Source organism: Naegleria gruberi (genome assembly GCF_000004985.1).
Source record: "Naegleria gruberi genomic scaffold NAEGRscaffold_13, whole genome shotgun sequence".
NCBI classification, from domain to species: Eukaryota; Heterolobosea; class Eutetramitea; order Acrasida; family Naegleriidae; genus Naegleria; species Naegleria gruberi.
The window spans coordinates 403,994-420,112 of NW_003163314.1; the positions used below are offsets into that span (position 1 = coordinate 403,994).

General features: G+C 33.6%; 7 protein-coding genes across 7 annotated transcripts; 4 read left to right on the forward strand and 3 right to left on the reverse strand.

The window, feature by feature from the left end:
- Positions 1–15: 15 nt before the first annotated feature.
- On the reverse strand, positions 16–915 carry NAEGRDRAFT_65306 (uncharacterized protein; the record flags this gene model as incomplete). The annotated part of the gene is made up of 1 exon (XM_002679571.1): positions 16–915. One exon carries the CDS (start codon positions 913–915, stop codon positions 16–18), a length of 900 nt encoding a protein of 299 aa, XP_002679617.1.
- Positions 916–1,400: 485 nt separating this feature from the next.
- Positions 1,401–2,129, forward strand: NAEGRDRAFT_47604 (uncharacterized protein; the record flags this gene model as incomplete). Its single annotated transcript, XM_002679460.1, has 1 exon — positions 1,401–2,129. One exon carries the CDS (start codon positions 1,401–1,403, stop codon positions 2,127–2,129), a length of 729 nt encoding a protein of 242 aa, XP_002679506.1.
- A 3,783-nt stretch (positions 2,130–5,912) lies between these two features.
- On the forward strand, positions 5,913–6,902 carry NAEGRDRAFT_65309 (uncharacterized protein; the record flags this gene model as incomplete). Its single annotated transcript, XM_002679461.1, has 1 exon — positions 5,913–6,902. One exon carries the CDS (start codon positions 5,913–5,915, stop codon positions 6,900–6,902), a length of 990 nt encoding a protein of 329 aa, XP_002679507.1.
- A 286-nt stretch (positions 6,903–7,188) lies between these two features.
- On the forward strand, positions 7,189–10,932 carry NAEGRDRAFT_79042 (uncharacterized protein; the record flags this gene model as incomplete). The annotated part of the gene is made up of 14 exons (XM_002679462.1): positions 7,189–7,244; positions 7,294–7,318; positions 7,366–7,424; positions 7,465–7,644; positions 7,757–7,774; positions 7,820–7,837; positions 7,883–7,945; positions 7,997–8,014; positions 8,053–8,061; positions 8,101–8,109; positions 8,154–8,171; positions 8,216–8,233; positions 8,281–8,427; positions 8,473–10,932. 14 exons carry the CDS (start codon positions 7,189–7,191, stop codon positions 10,838–10,840), a joined length of 3,006 nt encoding a protein of 1,001 aa, XP_002679508.1. The 3' UTR covers positions 10,841–10,932.
- On the reverse strand, positions 10,894–11,703 carry NAEGRDRAFT_47607 (uncharacterized protein; the record flags this gene model as incomplete). Its single annotated transcript, XM_002679572.1, has 1 exon — positions 10,894–11,703. One exon carries the CDS (start codon positions 11,701–11,703, stop codon positions 10,894–10,896), a length of 810 nt encoding a protein of 269 aa, XP_002679618.1.
- Positions 11,704–12,750: 1,047 nt separating this feature from the next.
- On the forward strand, positions 12,751–14,001 carry NAEGRDRAFT_65312 (uncharacterized protein; the record flags this gene model as incomplete). The annotated part of the gene is made up of 2 exons (XM_002679463.1): positions 12,751–13,220; positions 13,266–14,001. 2 exons carry the CDS (start codon positions 12,751–12,753, stop codon positions 13,999–14,001), a joined length of 1,206 nt encoding a protein of 401 aa, XP_002679509.1.
- Positions 14,002–14,058: 57 nt separating this feature from the next.
- Positions 14,059–14,970, reverse strand: NAEGRDRAFT_32030 (uncharacterized protein; the record flags this gene model as incomplete). The annotated part of the gene is made up of 1 exon (XM_002679573.1): positions 14,059–14,970. The coding sequence occupies one exon, from the start codon at positions 14,968–14,970 to the stop codon at positions 14,059–14,061; it is 912 nt and encodes a 303-aa protein (XP_002679619.1).
- Positions 14,971–16,119: the final 1,149 nt, after the last annotated feature.

Sequence of the window (16,119 nt, forward strand, 5' to 3'; positions counted from 1 at the left end):
TTGAATTATTGTAATTTACCACATTTCAGCCAGTCTGAAATTGCTTGCAAAGTAAGTTGTAATAAGACCTCCCCAAACATGTGGACCATAATAAGTAGATTGAATGTACCACCTATCTGGATTCTTATAAGCAGCAGGAATATTATTTGCAGTGTCAGCAACAACTTGACGAAGTCTTGGCTTGACATCCTTAGAAAAGACAAGAGTTTGTCCCACAGTTGGATAGGTCAATTCATAGGAAGCAATCACATCATCATAACCCCATGTATTTGTAGTATTAGTGGCAGCTCCATTGAAAAACCAATTCTTATTTGGAACACGTGATGGACTAACTGAGGCATAATGCAAATTGAGTTGATAGAAAAGTGTCAAACTTGGAGCATCATAATTCTTCAACACAAATGAGGTAATGAAAGTAGCTTGAGTAATACATGAAGAAGCAACTTGTTGAATGTAATAGGGTCTTACATTTATGGTATGTAATAATTGCTTTCCATTATTGGCAAGTGGACCTTCAATTGCTGGAACGAAAGGGGCAGTATCATACGTATTGGAAGTGGTTGGTTCAGCAAATAAATTGGCTTCCACACCACAACCTAACAAATTACCATTCAGGGCTAGCTCAATAGTATCATTTCCTGGAGTGAAAACAACACGAGAGCTTGGATTAGCTACAGAATATTGATTATTGAAAGCATTGAGTTCGTAAGCATTTTCCCATTGAGCAACATGCCAATTTGAAACACCAGGGGTTCCAGGAGTTTTCAAATTTCTATTGTAAACTTTGGCGCCCATCTTGTAACCTGTGGCTTTAGGTACAAGGTCATTGTAAGTGACAGCCAAAACCAAGACAACTTGATAGAGGAACACTGTTGTAAAGATTAAGAGAAATCTTGATGAATATTTGGATAACATTTTTTTTTTGAATGGAAATTTAGAGATCTTTAAAGCTGATGTTAAATAGCTTTTCGAAACTTGCCGAATCGTTCGTGTCATTTGTTTACAATGTGGAAATGTGATATTAATGAACGAGCTAGAAGTTCGATAGAGAACTCGTTATTTCTTTCTTATAAGGAAATGGAATATTAACATCTTCTAATAAAATACCCTCCAATTTCAACTACAATTTGTTTATTAGAAACCTTTCTAACTTATTTTACAACCATATAAATTTCATTGTTATTCATCAATGAAAACAGTTGAAATTATTCATTGCCAGTAAATTAGATTGTTCTATTGGAAATAGAACAGAAGAGATTTGTAAAATAAGGAATTATTTGATTGGTTAAATGATTAATTTCTATTGGTTGAACATGTTGTAAATATTGTGATGGAGCAATTCAATTTAGTATAAATTGAACGTTGACAACACTCAATAACACTCAAGAGCTCCAAAGAAAATGTCTCAACAACAACAATCACAACAAAATCAACAAACTCTACAATCCTACCAACCAACCAACAGTTTTGATGCTTTCTCTACTAGAGATATGAATATTCCACAACAAAATCAACAACCTACTCAACAAACAACCCCACAAACAACTCAACAACCTAATCTCCAACCAAATCTTCAACCTAATCTCCAACCTCCTCAAGATGAAGAGGATGAAGAAGATGTTATCTTCAATGATAAAGAAGAAATTGATAATTTAACAGACCAACTCATGGAATTGTTTTACAAAGCAAAGCATAACAATATCAAGTTTGGTTCATTGCAAGATTTAGTTCTAATGACTTCATTTGAAAAACCAGTCATCAGTAAAGAGAAGGGTAAAGAATTACAACAGGAACTCAATTCCATTACTGCTGGTCATTCAGTTCTGTTTGGTAATAATAGATCCAACGAGTTGACCAATGAGAAGTTGAGAAATGATTATAACTTTGTACTCATGGTTGGTAAAATGAGCGAAAGAATGTTCAAAGTTAGTTCTGCCCAAGAAATGTCTAACATTATGAACCTATTAATTAATGTTGCTACCTTTAGAAAGACAATTTATGATGTAGCATTATCCACCAATTCTGTAGATAAGATTGCAAATGTCGAAAATACGATGTCAGTTTCTGCTAATCCCTACACTAATGAGGTTATGAAGGAATTAAAAAAAAGAAAAGAAGAAAGAAACTGAAACTAACATTTTCCAAATGGTAAAGAATAGAAATAATAATTACAGACACGACTATAACAAAAGGAAAAGAGACAGTAGTAGTTACAACCAAAAACAATATGATTACCAAAACAGAAGAGGTGGTAAACGGTATGACTATAATAACTCCAACAAAAATGGAGGAAAAAATGGAACCTCAAATTCCAAGTGACCCCATAATAGGGGGAAGGTTATCCAAATTTTCAAAGGAGTGGGAAAAGATAACCTCCAACAAAACAATATTAGATTGGGTAAAGAATGGTCTAACAATCAACCACAACCCCCAACTAATCCATCCACTTCCACAGAGAGAACCAACGAAAGAGAAAGAGAAAATTTGGTTCCAAGAACACATAGAACAACTGAAACAACAAGAAATGATTATAGAAGTTTCCAACAAAGAAGAAGTATTAATTCACCCAATCTACCTCATACCAAAGCGAAATTCAACAGAGCCATTCAGACCAATTTTAGATATGAGAGGGGCAAACTCTGGAATAGAAACGCTTCACTTCAAACAAGAAACGTTGAAGACAATAATGAAATTGTTAAAAAGAGGTCAATGGTGTGGAAAAATAGATCTGAAATCTGGTTACAATCACCTAAAAATAGAACGCAATTCACAGCATCTTCTAGCCTTCCAATTCAACAACAAAAGGTACAAATACACAACTCTTCCATTTGGGCTAAATATCGCACCAAGAACATTTCACAAGATTATGAAAACAGCAATCACTCAATTAAGAAAAGAAAGTATAGTCATATTCTTCTATCTGGACGATATTTTAATAATAGGAAATTCCTTTCAAGAATGTCAGAAAAACATAGAAAGAACGAGACAATTATTAGAAAGTCTTGGCTTTGTAATTCAGATGAAAAAGTCAGTACTGTCTCCTGTTCAAGAAATAGATTTTTTAGGATCAACAATCAACACAAAACTAGGAACACTTTGTCTTCAGAAAGAAAAAATCAACACAGCCCAAAAGATCCTCAAGAAACTAGAATTGAAACATTTAAGTCAACGAAGAATCAAGATCAGAAAGTTCCAATCAATAATAGGGAAATTGATGTTCCTAAGTACAATAGACAAGAACTTAAGACCTTTTCTAATTCGACCTCAACATCACATTTCAAATATGGTAACAAAGAAAGGATGGTTAGGAGAAATGCATATCTTACGAAGCGATTTTCAAGATTTAAAGACAATCTCTGCAATCCTAAAACAATCAAAAGGAACAACGTTCGAACTAGAAACAACATTACAAATCCTAACAACGGACTCATCGACGACAGGTTTTGGTGGAGTATCCAAAAACCTAATAATGCATGGCAGATGGAGCCATCAAATTCAAGAATACCATATCAATTTAAAAGAATTACTAGCAGTCGAACAAATGATATTGGCAATTCAAAAGAACAAGTCTTTTTCAAAAGGAACACAATTTCACGTACGAACAGACAATCAAGTAATCATGACTTACCTCAAGAATGGAGGAGGAAAAGTAGATTACTTAGCAACAGTAGCAAGAAGAATATGGAAAATATGTATCAACAACAATTGGCTAATCAGAAAAGTAACGTACCTTCCTTCCAAAGAAAATTTCTTTGCAGACAAGCTCTCAAGATTGGGAGAATGGGAAATAATCAATTCAACTTTCAATCAACTCCAGCAAAAATTTGGTCCTTTCAGCATAGACCAATTTGCAAGCCAAACAAATTGCAAAGTAAGAAGGTTCGGTCAAAGAAACTTCTATCAGGATGCTTTTTTGAACAATTGGGAACAGGAGAACAATTATTTGGTTCCTCCCTTAGGCTTAATCCTCCCAACAGTAACACACTTACTAAAAAGCAAAGCAAAGGCTCTTCTAATCGTTCCAAAATGGGAAAGCGCAGTTTGGTGGCCAGTTCTAATGAAGATAACACAAGAAACATTATTCTTAACGAAAGAGGACATGATCTTCAATCAAGACATGGAACTATCCAGAAACTCAGAATGGAACTTTGTAGCACTAAAGGTTCAAGCAACCACCTACTAACATTATTCAAAGCAAGAGATGTTATCCTCAAATACAAGTTAGCTGATTCGACAATCAGAACATACAGAAACCACGTTAACAAATTTAAAGATTTTTGTTTCTGGTATAACATTGAAAGATGTTGGAATCTGAATTCCATTTCCCTTTATCTCACAAACATGTTATTGAAAGGCTCAGGTGGGTCAGTGAAACAAGCATGTGCCGCCCTTCAACATGAAACCAAATGTTTGGGCATTGTGGTTGATTGGAAAAATTCAATAATTTCCGATATCAGATCATCTACAACAAAGATATGGTCTCTCTTTGATAGAGAAAAACTAATTAGAGAACCATTTGATTTAGCTAACCTAAAATATTGGTTAGAAAACCCACCAAACATTGACCCTTGGTCATTCAAACTCTATGCTGCAGTAATTGCTGTTGGTGTTCGTGCATTAATGAGACCTGGAGAGTTAGCGGATTTGTCATTCGGTGATGTGTCTTACAATAAGGATGGTCATTTAGTTTTCACTTTAGGACAAACAAAAACAGATCAACAAGGAAAAGGTGAAAAAATTACTATTGAACCTTCCTATTCCGAAATATGTCCTGTCAAAATATTCCAAACCTATTATGATCACTGTAAGCAATTTAAATCTCCTAAGTGCCCATTATTTAGCAACCCTAGATCCAACACATTCTTTAGAACTGCAGATATTTCTAATATAGTGAAATATGTATCACAACATAATCCAAACAACACTTCAATTGTCTCTGGACATTCACTTAGAAAAAGAGGTGCTACACATCTTGCAAAATCTGGTTACACATCTTCTCAACTAAAAGTTGCTGGACGATGGAGATCTGATTGTTACTTAACATACATATCAGAAGAAATCTTACCTTCCTTAGGTACTTCAAATACTTTATTCTCGGGACAATAACCCAATTAGTATTTAAAATAATTTATTATTTGTAGAAATCTTTAGATTGTTCTATTGGAAATAGAACAGAAGAGATTTGGGAATTATTTGATTGGTTAAATGATTAATTTCTATTGGTTGAACATGTTGTAAATATTGTGATGGAGCAATTCAATTTAGTATAAATTGAACGTTGACAACACTCAATAACACTCAAGAGCTCCAAAGAAAATGTCTCAACAACAACAATCACAACAAAATCAACAAACTCTACAATCCTACCAACCAACCAACAGCCCACCCATTTAACCAATTCCTTAACGGAATTAGTTAAATTCCCACCCTTTATACATATTATTGTAAGCAGTAACAAATAAGCACATTTGTTCACTTACCTCAGTAAGCTAGAGTTAGCAGACTTCTCTACAACTGAGTACACATCATTCTTAATTATAAATAGAATGAGTGAGTTCTCTGGAACAATTGGCCATAACGGTTGAATTTCAACTTCTAGGTCAAATTTATTAGAAAACTGCATTGTAATTTTAGATTCTCCAAAAAGTCTGTACAAGAAGGGACAAGAGAAAAGATCTTTAGCACTAAAGAGACAGACCTTTGAAATGTGTATCTTCAAAGTAATACTTGTGCTTTAGTTTATTAAATCTCGATTTCTCGGGACCAAAGCTAAAATCTATCTCAAATTCCACTTTACTTGTAAAGCAAAATTTTGTGAGACATCTTATAGGAGTAATAAAACCCAATTAGTATTTAAAATAATTTATTATTTGTAGAAATCTTAATAAATGTTTAAAAGAAATTACAAAAAAATGCAAGAAATCAACGAGCACCCATTCGACGATTTGATCATTAGTAAAATATTAGAATATCTATCCTCATCCACATTAGAAATCATCAATTTAGGACAAGTTTGCAAATCATTCCGAAGAATTTGTCTTCATCCTTCCACAAAATTATCATTTTCCAATTATTTATCCAAAAATCGTGATGAAAATTGTGATGAATACAATGATCATGATACAGTGAAGGAATATTTACCATTTAATTGGGAAGCATGTTTCGATTTTTTACAATATTTCACAACGATTGATTTGGGATGTCAATTTGGGATGCCAGATGCAATGGATTATATTGTTAATGTGGCACTTGCATCGACGAAAATTGAAGAATTATATTTGAAAAATTGTGAAATTTATGCATTGACTAATGTAAATTGTAAAATATCGAGATTGGAATGTTGTCAAGTTGTCGTTCCATTACAATTTGAAAGTATTATTCAATATTTTCCTTATTTGAAACATTTAAAAGTTGAAGATTGTCATGTCCAGTTGGAATGTTCACCAAAATTGCAAATGATATGCGAATGCTTGGAAAGTTTAGTTGCAATTGATTCGTTGAAAGATTTATTTACAATTAATATTCAATTTGGTCAATTAACAGAATTGACATTTATTTCAACGTTTGAACAGGAAATGTATTTTGAGAAAATTGATTATTGTATGAATTATGAAAATTTTCCAAAATTGAAAAAGTTAACTTTGAAAGTTCCATCGAAATGCATTCAATTAGATTTACCAATTTTGGAAGAATTAGTATTGGAAGCAGAAATAGATTATTATGATTTTCGATCAATGCACACAATGCTTAAATTAGAAAATTTAAAAAAATTGGAAACTACTTCTTTCGATGTATGCAAAGCCAATTTAATTGCTCCAAATTTGGAAACTTTGATCATTAGAGACGAATTTAACATTGTAAAATCGTGGAATATTAATCCGATTCCCCAAATCGATAAATAATTTTATTGTAGTTTCTTTCCCTGGGGAACCCCTTTAATTTCTTAGAGTTCAACTATTACTAGAGCTAAACCTAATATCATACCAATGATTGATCTATTCGATTGTGTGTTTAATTGTTACATGTAAACTTGATCACTTTCCACTTTCTTTCCATTACAACATGCATTTTAGAAGAATATTTGATTTATCAATTTTCAATGAAACATTGAGTTTTACGAGGTTTCACACATTCTGAGAAATAAATAGAGTGCCTCTTCCTAATTGGGAATGAGACAAGAGAAAAAAAATGCAACAATTTGTAAAGCGAGCAAAGAGTAGGGAGAATGGAAGGGATGGCCAACTGTAAGTGTTTTGGTGTGTTTAGAATAATAATTATTGATGTTTCGAATAGTGGTCAAAGAGGTGAAAATGGTCATGTAAGTTAAAACTAAAGATATTCATCATACATTATTGATGTGCATAGACTGGAAGACACGGTGCTCACGGATATGGTCATGGAGGGAATGGCTATCACGGAGAAAGGTAAATTAAACTAATATTTAACTAAAATATCTTCAAAAAGAGGAGGCAATGGATTTAACGCAACCAATGCTTGGCATGGTGAGAATGGTGAAGATGCAAAACACGGCAAAGATATTCACATTCTATTGGAAGGTGATGTCATGTCAACTGTTGTTGTGAGTGGTGACTTTAGTTATGGAGGAGGTGTTTGTGAGATGGTTTGTGTATCAGAGGGAGGAAAGTAAGTTTAGCTTTAAATGCACATGTATTGAAATTAATATTCGAAAGTGGTGGAAATGGTGGAAAGTAAGTTTGGTTTTGTGAATAATGTTATTAATTTACAAAAAAAATAGTGGTGGAAAGGGAGGCGAGTAAGTAGAAGAATTCCTATAGTTCTGTATTCTAATTTCGAATAGTGGTGGAGCTGGTGGTCAGTAAGTTTTACTTTAATTTCTATTCGAAATGAACATTTGAAAAAGAGGTGGAATAGGAGGTGCTGGTTCACAAGGTAAAAGAGGTGCACCAGGTCAAAATGGAGAAAGGTAAGCAATTATTCTTAACATTAGATTCTAATATTAATATTCGAAATGTAGAGGTGGAAATGGTGGCAAGTAAGTTTTACATTTTGCAATTATACGAATCAATTCAGTGGTGGAGAGTAAGTTTTTCAAAATTTCATTAAAATTCACTTTTCAAGTGGTGGAGAGTAAGTAAGAAAGTCTTTTTTAAACTTTATTCGAAACTAATTAGTGGTGGCCATGGAGGAAAGTAAGTTGTTCCTTAATTTTGTAAACAATTTTTACACAAACAAGTGGAGGAAATGGTGGCAGGTAAGTTGAAAAAAGGAAATTTCATATTCAAATAACCTTTCGAATAGAGGAGGAAATGGTGGAAATGGAGGATCAGTCTATATTGACACCACCAATCCATATTTATTGAATTATATTGAAGGAACGAGTATTTCAGGAAGAGGAGGATCTGGTGGTAGAGGTGGAAATGGAGGAATTGGTGGCAGTGGTGGAAGGTAAGTGAACTTTCGAATATGTTGAAATTGCAACCTGTTTAAAAGTCCTGGAGAGGGTGGACATGCTGGAAAGGGAGGTGATCCAGGTGATCCAATCACCATTACTAGAACTCTTCCAGATAATAGAGTTCACACAGAAATTAAGAGATTTCATCATGGACCAGATGGATCAAAAGGTTACAGAGGAAAACAAGGAAAATCTGGAACTAATGGTCAATCAGGACAATCAGGACAACAAGGAACTGATGGAGTTTGTGGAGCTGTCATGTACAGAGTTCTTGATCCATTCACTAAAATGGTCATTGAACAATCAGCTAAAAAGTACAAACTCAAAGTTATTGATTTTTCATTTGTTCCATTAATTGATGATGGAATTTTGGAACCAGGAGAACAAGCCAAGATTACAAATTTTGTAATTAAGAATGAAGGTGGATTGACTGCTCCTGCAGGTGCTGAGGTTTCATTGACTGGTGATGGATTTACTGTTTGTAATATTCCAAAATTCATTCTTCCACAACCAATCGTGCCAGGTCAAGTAATTACTATCACTGATCAGGAATTTCTTGTCCGAGTTGAAGAAAGAATGAATAAGGAACCAAGAAATTTTGGATCTTTTGCTGCCAATGTCAGATTGAATACTCCAACTAAATATTATGATAAGAAACATGCTAAGGGATGTGAGAAGAATTTCACAGCAAGACTTCCATTGGCAATTGAATATGCCAACTGTACAAAGGCAATGGATAAACTTCAAAGAGGAATAATGAAGGTTGGTGTGAAGAATTTGGCAACATTACCTTATGGATCTATGAGTCAATCGATGGTTTGTCAAGTTGGATTGAAAATTGATTTTGATCCAAGAATGGTTGTTTTCCCAGAGTTGATTCCTAATGCAACAATGGTTGAACCAACCAGTCTCTATATTGAAATTCCAAATTTAATGGCTCTTTCATGTTTGGAACATAATATTGAGTTTGCATTCACTGATAGAGTTAATTATTTCGACACCTTGTACTATTCCATTTCTCTTATTTATAAGGGAGAACAAATTGAAAAGCATCTGATGGATGTGAGAATGGCTCCTTCCTATATGCCTTCACCTCAAGGAGAAAATACATACGATGTCATTTTCTTTACTAATTCTCATATTAATAATGTGGAATTTATGAATTATATGAGAATATTTGATGGATTAGCATTGAGAGTTAATTTCTGGGATATTCAAATTAATCAAGGATTGAGTTTCTTCAATAATGATGGAAGAACCAGACATCCAATTACTTGGACCAATGATAATCAAGGAAAGGTAATTGTTTATCCAATGGCAAATGATATGGAATATCAACTCATGTTCTCCCATGATATTGTCAATATTGTAAAGCCAAATCCAGAAAACAAATTATTAGAAGGTGGAATAATTCTAGTTGGTAATGTAACCAATCAACAATTTATTGCCCATTTGAGAACTGCTTCAACAGAAGTCAAAATTCCAGACGATTCCATCTCTGACAGCTATGTCATTTCAAAGCCAGTTCGTGATCATTTAACTCAAAAATCCAATGAATACATTAAGAAGGTTGCAGTTACCAAACCAGCTCAGAATTTAGTACTTGGCAGAACTGTTTTCAATCCAAAGAAAATTGGTTCATTCAAAACGCTTTTAGGAGAAGCTTATTATTTGGAATTTGGTTTGTTGGCCAATGCCAATTGTTATGCCATCAATTCCAACTCTGCAAACTTCCTCTCACAACAAAGATCAGCCACTCTGTCCACACTCTCCGGTGTAGGTCAAATGACCATGTCAATCTTGTTGGCTCTTCCACTTCCAAAATTGTTGTACATTTTGAGAAATCCAACAGAATGGCTCAAGACAACAAGATTTTACAATGAGTACAAATCTACTGAACAAGGATATTACGAATTGATTGCCTGTGCCTTGTATTGTAAGATTTATCATTCCATTATTTTGAATAGCAAATTGGAAGAGAATTTGAATTATATTTTACAAGAGTTTGAAAAGCAAACCTCCAATTATGAGAAGAATCCTGAAAAGATTGCCATTTGTGAAGCTCTCTTGTTGGCTTTCCATCATTTGGGTTCTCAAATCAAGTGGAAAGTTTCACTTTTTAAGAGCTTACCACAAAAAGATTCGTTTGACAAGTTTATGGAATCATTTTCACAAGTTTTATCAAAGATTATTGGAGATCCTAATCATGTTAAGAATTTAAAGAAGAATCTTCCAACTATGATTAAGGATTTGGGAAGAGAAAATTATCTTCACATTTTGGCAAGTATTCACAGACTTGTCTATGATCAATATCATAAGGCCATTGAGGATGAAATAAGATTGAAGGAAAAGACAGGTCTATTCGCATCAGTTTCGACTGATTCTCCTGTTAATTATTTAGATTAGTTTTATAAATTCCCATTCCAATTTTATAGACGAAAGAATTTCATTGCATTATTTTACTTTCTCTTATAAAGAATCATAAAGTTCTTTCTCAATTTAGCTTGTTCAACCTGTTTCTTAAACTCAACTCTTCTCTTTCTCCAATCAAATTCGTATTTGAGATTCTCTGATTGCATATTGAGCTTGGCAGTTTCCAATTGAAGTAAATCTCTCTCGGAAAGAATGTACTTTAACTTGATGTTTCCACAAACTCTATCATGATATTTCATATACTTGTTTTTAAAGTGTTTGTGGCATTTTGGACATTCTTCCAAACAATCGGCAGTTTTCTTCTTGTTTACACTCTTCTTTAGGAAGATTTTCTTTGGAATGCACTCAGTTGAGTGAGATTTCTTGCAGGTTACTTGTTCTTCTCCTTTAGAATAGGCCTTCTTCAATTGCTCCTTGTAAAAGTTTCTTGATTCATAGTACATTTCTTCCAATTGAGCAACTCTTCCTTTCATCATCATTAGTTCACTTTCTAATTGTTTCTTCTCCCTTAATAAAGCTTGAATAAACTCCATTTGCTTCATTTCAGAGCTTTCACATTTTGTAACTGTTGGTTCTTGAATTTGAGGAACTTTTTCAACATTTTCATTAATTTCATTCTTGAAAATCTTTTTTTCTCTTTTCTTTTCGGAAGCTTTCAATGCCAAATCAACACGAATTGACTTTCTCTTCAAATAGGGTTGTTTCTTAACCCAAACCTTCTTTTGGATGACAACATTATCAAAATCATGACAATTTTCTTCATTAAAATGTTGACAATTGACTTGTTCTGGTTGACAAACTTCCAATTCTCCTTCCGTTGATTCAATAAAAGTCATTTTTCAAATATTATACAATTTTTCACGTTAATTTCCTGCTCGTTAGTTGTTGCAGATTGGCGGCAATTGTTTTTTTTGTTTTTTTCATCTCCTTAACAAAATACTGCCTTAAATTGCTGCTCAGCAAGTGAAATGAGAACTCAGTAAATATCTCAGCAATGAATTGTTGTTGATGTTACTTGGCGCGCTTAATATTAAATTTGGTATTTGTTTTACTAAGAACAAAGGAAGTTGGAACTCTGGAGATGTACAGCGTAATACTGTTGTGTTGATATTATTTCGAGGAGAAAATTAAGGATTCAAAATTTCAGCTTTATTGAGAGAATAAATGAATGTGTAGAAAATGTTATACAACATGGGTTTGTAAAAATGATTTTAGTTTTTGAAAGAAGATTAGGATAAGTGACAAAATGAAATATTTAAGATTGGATTCTTTTGACCATATGTAACATTTCCAAAAACAAAGTTTGAAGACTTGCCAAATGATATTGTTATGGATGCATTGGTGGTTTCAGAAATGGAAATGTTTCGAATAATAGAAAATGAAATGGAAAATATAGCAAAATTCTAATGATTTCTCTTGTACTTGCTTATTATCAGAAAGCTTTCATCGTGTAGGGATTTTGCCCAACAGATATTGCTGTTACTTGATAGCGTTGGATATTTTTATTCGAAATCTTTCCCTCGGTTAACATCGAAAACCTAATAGTTTCGACAACGCTATTTTCAAACCCCTCAATACATTAGAGCATGAATATCCTCTTATTTTCTTGTATCTAAGGTTCAACATCAGGTAAACAAGTTTCGAATAAGTTTTGAAAAGTGCGAAGGGGAAATGCCAGTATACTTTTATAGTAAGAGTCTAATAATTTGGGTTGTGCCTGTTTATGATTGTATTTCGACAAAGTTGTAAATTTACCGTAACTTTCCTTTTTTGCTAAAGTTGGCTTTGTAGTTTGTACGAAACTAATGATGTTGTTGGGTATTGAACATCACTTGTTACATTTTCACAACACAAAAAATTAAAAACAAAGAACCTCTGCTAACATGTCTGCCGAACTTGTTTCGAATGGTGTTTTGAATCTATTCGAAACGTTAGCAAGCAACTCAACAATAACAAACACAACACACGAATCTCTTGCCAGCACCTTTCCTCAATATTCCCAAAACGTTGGTTCGATTGTTGTATCATGTGTTTTCATCTCATGCTATGCCATTGTTGTTGCCATCATGAGTGGTATTCTTATTCGATACAGGAAGGAAATGAAGAGAAACCAAATTCTAGTCTTCTTCTTGGTGTTTTGGTGCATAGGTCAACAAACTCTTGCATTGATTTTTCGACTTGCCTATAATGGGAGAGCCCTCTGGATAAACTTGACTTATTCAGACTATACCAAGATTGAAAATTTCAATCAATTACTAATTCCACTCTATGTATTCTCTGCCATAGAGAGTGTTGCTGTATATTTGCAGGGAGCTGTAATTATAGTCATTATTTGTTTCATTTTGAATATCTTGTAAGTATTTTCTTCATTGATTCGAATATTTAATTTTGGAAATAGTTTGGACACAGCTCGTGTTGTTAACGCCATGACCCAAAAGGCCCACAAATTCATCAAATACTTCTTCAACATCATATCTACCCTATTCGCTGTCCTAATCTTCCTACTTGCCTTTGTCCACGTTGGAGTTGTCCTCGCCTCAAAAGTTGCCACAAATTTCAAAGCCAATGTCATTGCAATTCTCATCGTTATCTTTGTAATCTTTGCAGTTACAATCACGATTGAATCTATCATGTTTGTTTTTGTAGGAGTTCGTCTAATTCTCTTTGTACGAAAGAATTCTCTTGGAATTTCACAAGCTAGCTCAAATTTCCTTCAAAGACCAGAAGTCAAAATTGGAGCATTGATTGTTGGCATGTTGATTAGTGCCTATTTTCAATTACTAGCTTCGATTGTTGCGATTATTACTACGAGTTTCAATCCAGTGTTGCATGTAATTGATTATAGTTTGCAAGCTTTGGGAATTTTACTCTTTTCCATATTTGTACTATTAGTTTACAATCCACTAGTTTCGTATAACATGATGAATAATAAGAAGGATGGGAAAGTGATAGGAAATACTACAAGTGAAATGAAATCTGAAAGATCAACAAATAATTCGAAACGATCAAAAGGTCTTTCACAAATTCCAAATTCACCAAAATCACCAGTGGTTGACATTGCTCTTGCTGATTGTGTTTCACCTTCTGCTACCACAACAACTTCTGTTGATCAATCTGTAGAAGAAGATAAATAAATTTTTTAAATATTTTATTTTATTTTTTTATTTTTTTATTTTTATTAAATAACTAAATTAGGCATTGTAAATTTTCTCTAAACGATCAACAATTTCTTGAATATTAGGACGTGTAGAAGGAACGGGAGACCAACTTTGTCTAATTAATTCAGTCAAATCGAAAATTCTTTCGTACTCATCTGGAGAATCGAATTCCTTACACCATTCTTTGCATTCCTCCAAATCTGTGAATGGAATAATTGGTCTCAAATTATTTTCACAAATTCCCTTGTGAAGTTGATAGGAAGATTCAACATTGCTTGGTTCTTCTAATCTTAATTTTTGTAAAACTCGTGAGTTTCTACTCATGTATGGATCGGTACATTCGAATAGTACTTGCCAAATGATAATGGAGAAACTGTAAATGTCGATTGCTCTGGCATCTTCACCAAGTATATCGCTATTACTGGAAATCATTTCAGGACTTAAATAGTAACAGGTTCCTATTTGACTTGTGACAGAAGTTCTGTAATTGGATAACATCTTGCTGAGACCAAAATCACAAAGCTTACAAACTCCAAATCTGTCAATCAAAATATTGGCAGGTTTCAAATCTCTATGCAAAATTGTTGGAGATAATGTATGAAGATAGAGAATTCCATTAGCAACATTTGTCAAAATTTCCAATTTTTGAGTGAGAGAATACTGAACTGATTGATTTTGCATTTCTGTTACTAAATTATCCAAACTCTTCTCCAAACACTCCATAGCAATGAATCTCTTTGTAGGACTCGAAGAAATTCCGTAAAATGTGATAATGTTCGGATGTCTTAATTTCGAGAGAATGATAGCCTCCATGAGGAAATCCTTTTCAGAAATATTCATGTTGTTCATGTCAAATACCTTGACAGCAATAATGTTATTCTTCCAACGAGTTTGGAATACAGAACCAATTCCTCCTGAACCCAATCTCTTGATTGGTTTGTCCATGTTTAATTGTTCAATTGGAATAATGAATGAAGAATTGTCAGAGTTGTTAATGTCCATAAATTCAAAGGTTTCTCCAACTTCAGTTTGAGATAGTAATCTTTCGTCCAACATTTGATCCATTTCAATAATTTTCTTTTGCTTTCTATACTTGGAAAAGAAGATTACCATTGTTAACATGGAGAAACAAAGTAACAATAAAACAAATATACTAAATCCAACAATGGTTCCAATCAAAACACTGTTATGTTCACATTCCTTTCCAAAGCTATTACTGCATTGACAAATATCTGGAGCAACACACAAATTTCCATTGCATGCATCAGCTCCTGATTTTCCAAAGCAGGTGACCATTCTGCAATCTGTTCCAATATATCCATAGGAGCAGGAGCAAGTATCTGGTTTAAGACATGTTCCACTAGAATTGGAGCATACAGCCGAACTAGAACTTGAAATGCCAAAACAAACTGGATACTGACATTGATTTCCACTATATTGAGGGGGGCAAGAACAGGTATCACTATCTAAACATATTCCATTTCCGCTACATACTTTGGAATCCAAACTGGTCCACTCAAAACATTTTGGAATGCATCTAGTTTTCTCTGGATTAAGCACATAATTATTTTCACAGAATGGAACTAGTTGTTTCACTACATTATTCAACGAGTCAGATACGAATATCTTTCCAGTATTATCCACAAATGATACGCCTTCTGGCTTTGAGAGAGGAACTTCCACTGCTGTCAATGATGATTCAATAAGATAACTGGCAACAATATCGACAACATCAACTGTTCCGTTACCAGCCATTGAATAAATATATCTCTGGCCATTAAAATTAAACACTCTTCGTAATCTTCCATTATTCTTATCACAAAAAACAAATTCTTCATAAGTTGGTGGAAGTAACATTATACATGTTGGTGAATTGATATCTGCATTGATGGCAAGACCATTATCTCCAGAAAATCCAATATTTCCAGTTCCACAAACTGTACTAATTGTTCCATCTTTGGAAGAAATCTTTCGAATTCTATGATTGTTGGTATCGCTGAAATAGATATCTTCATTTAGGGGTGAAACTGCAATTCCAGATGGAAATGCCACAGTAGCACTTGTAGCTGGACCATTCTCTCCATGGAATCCATA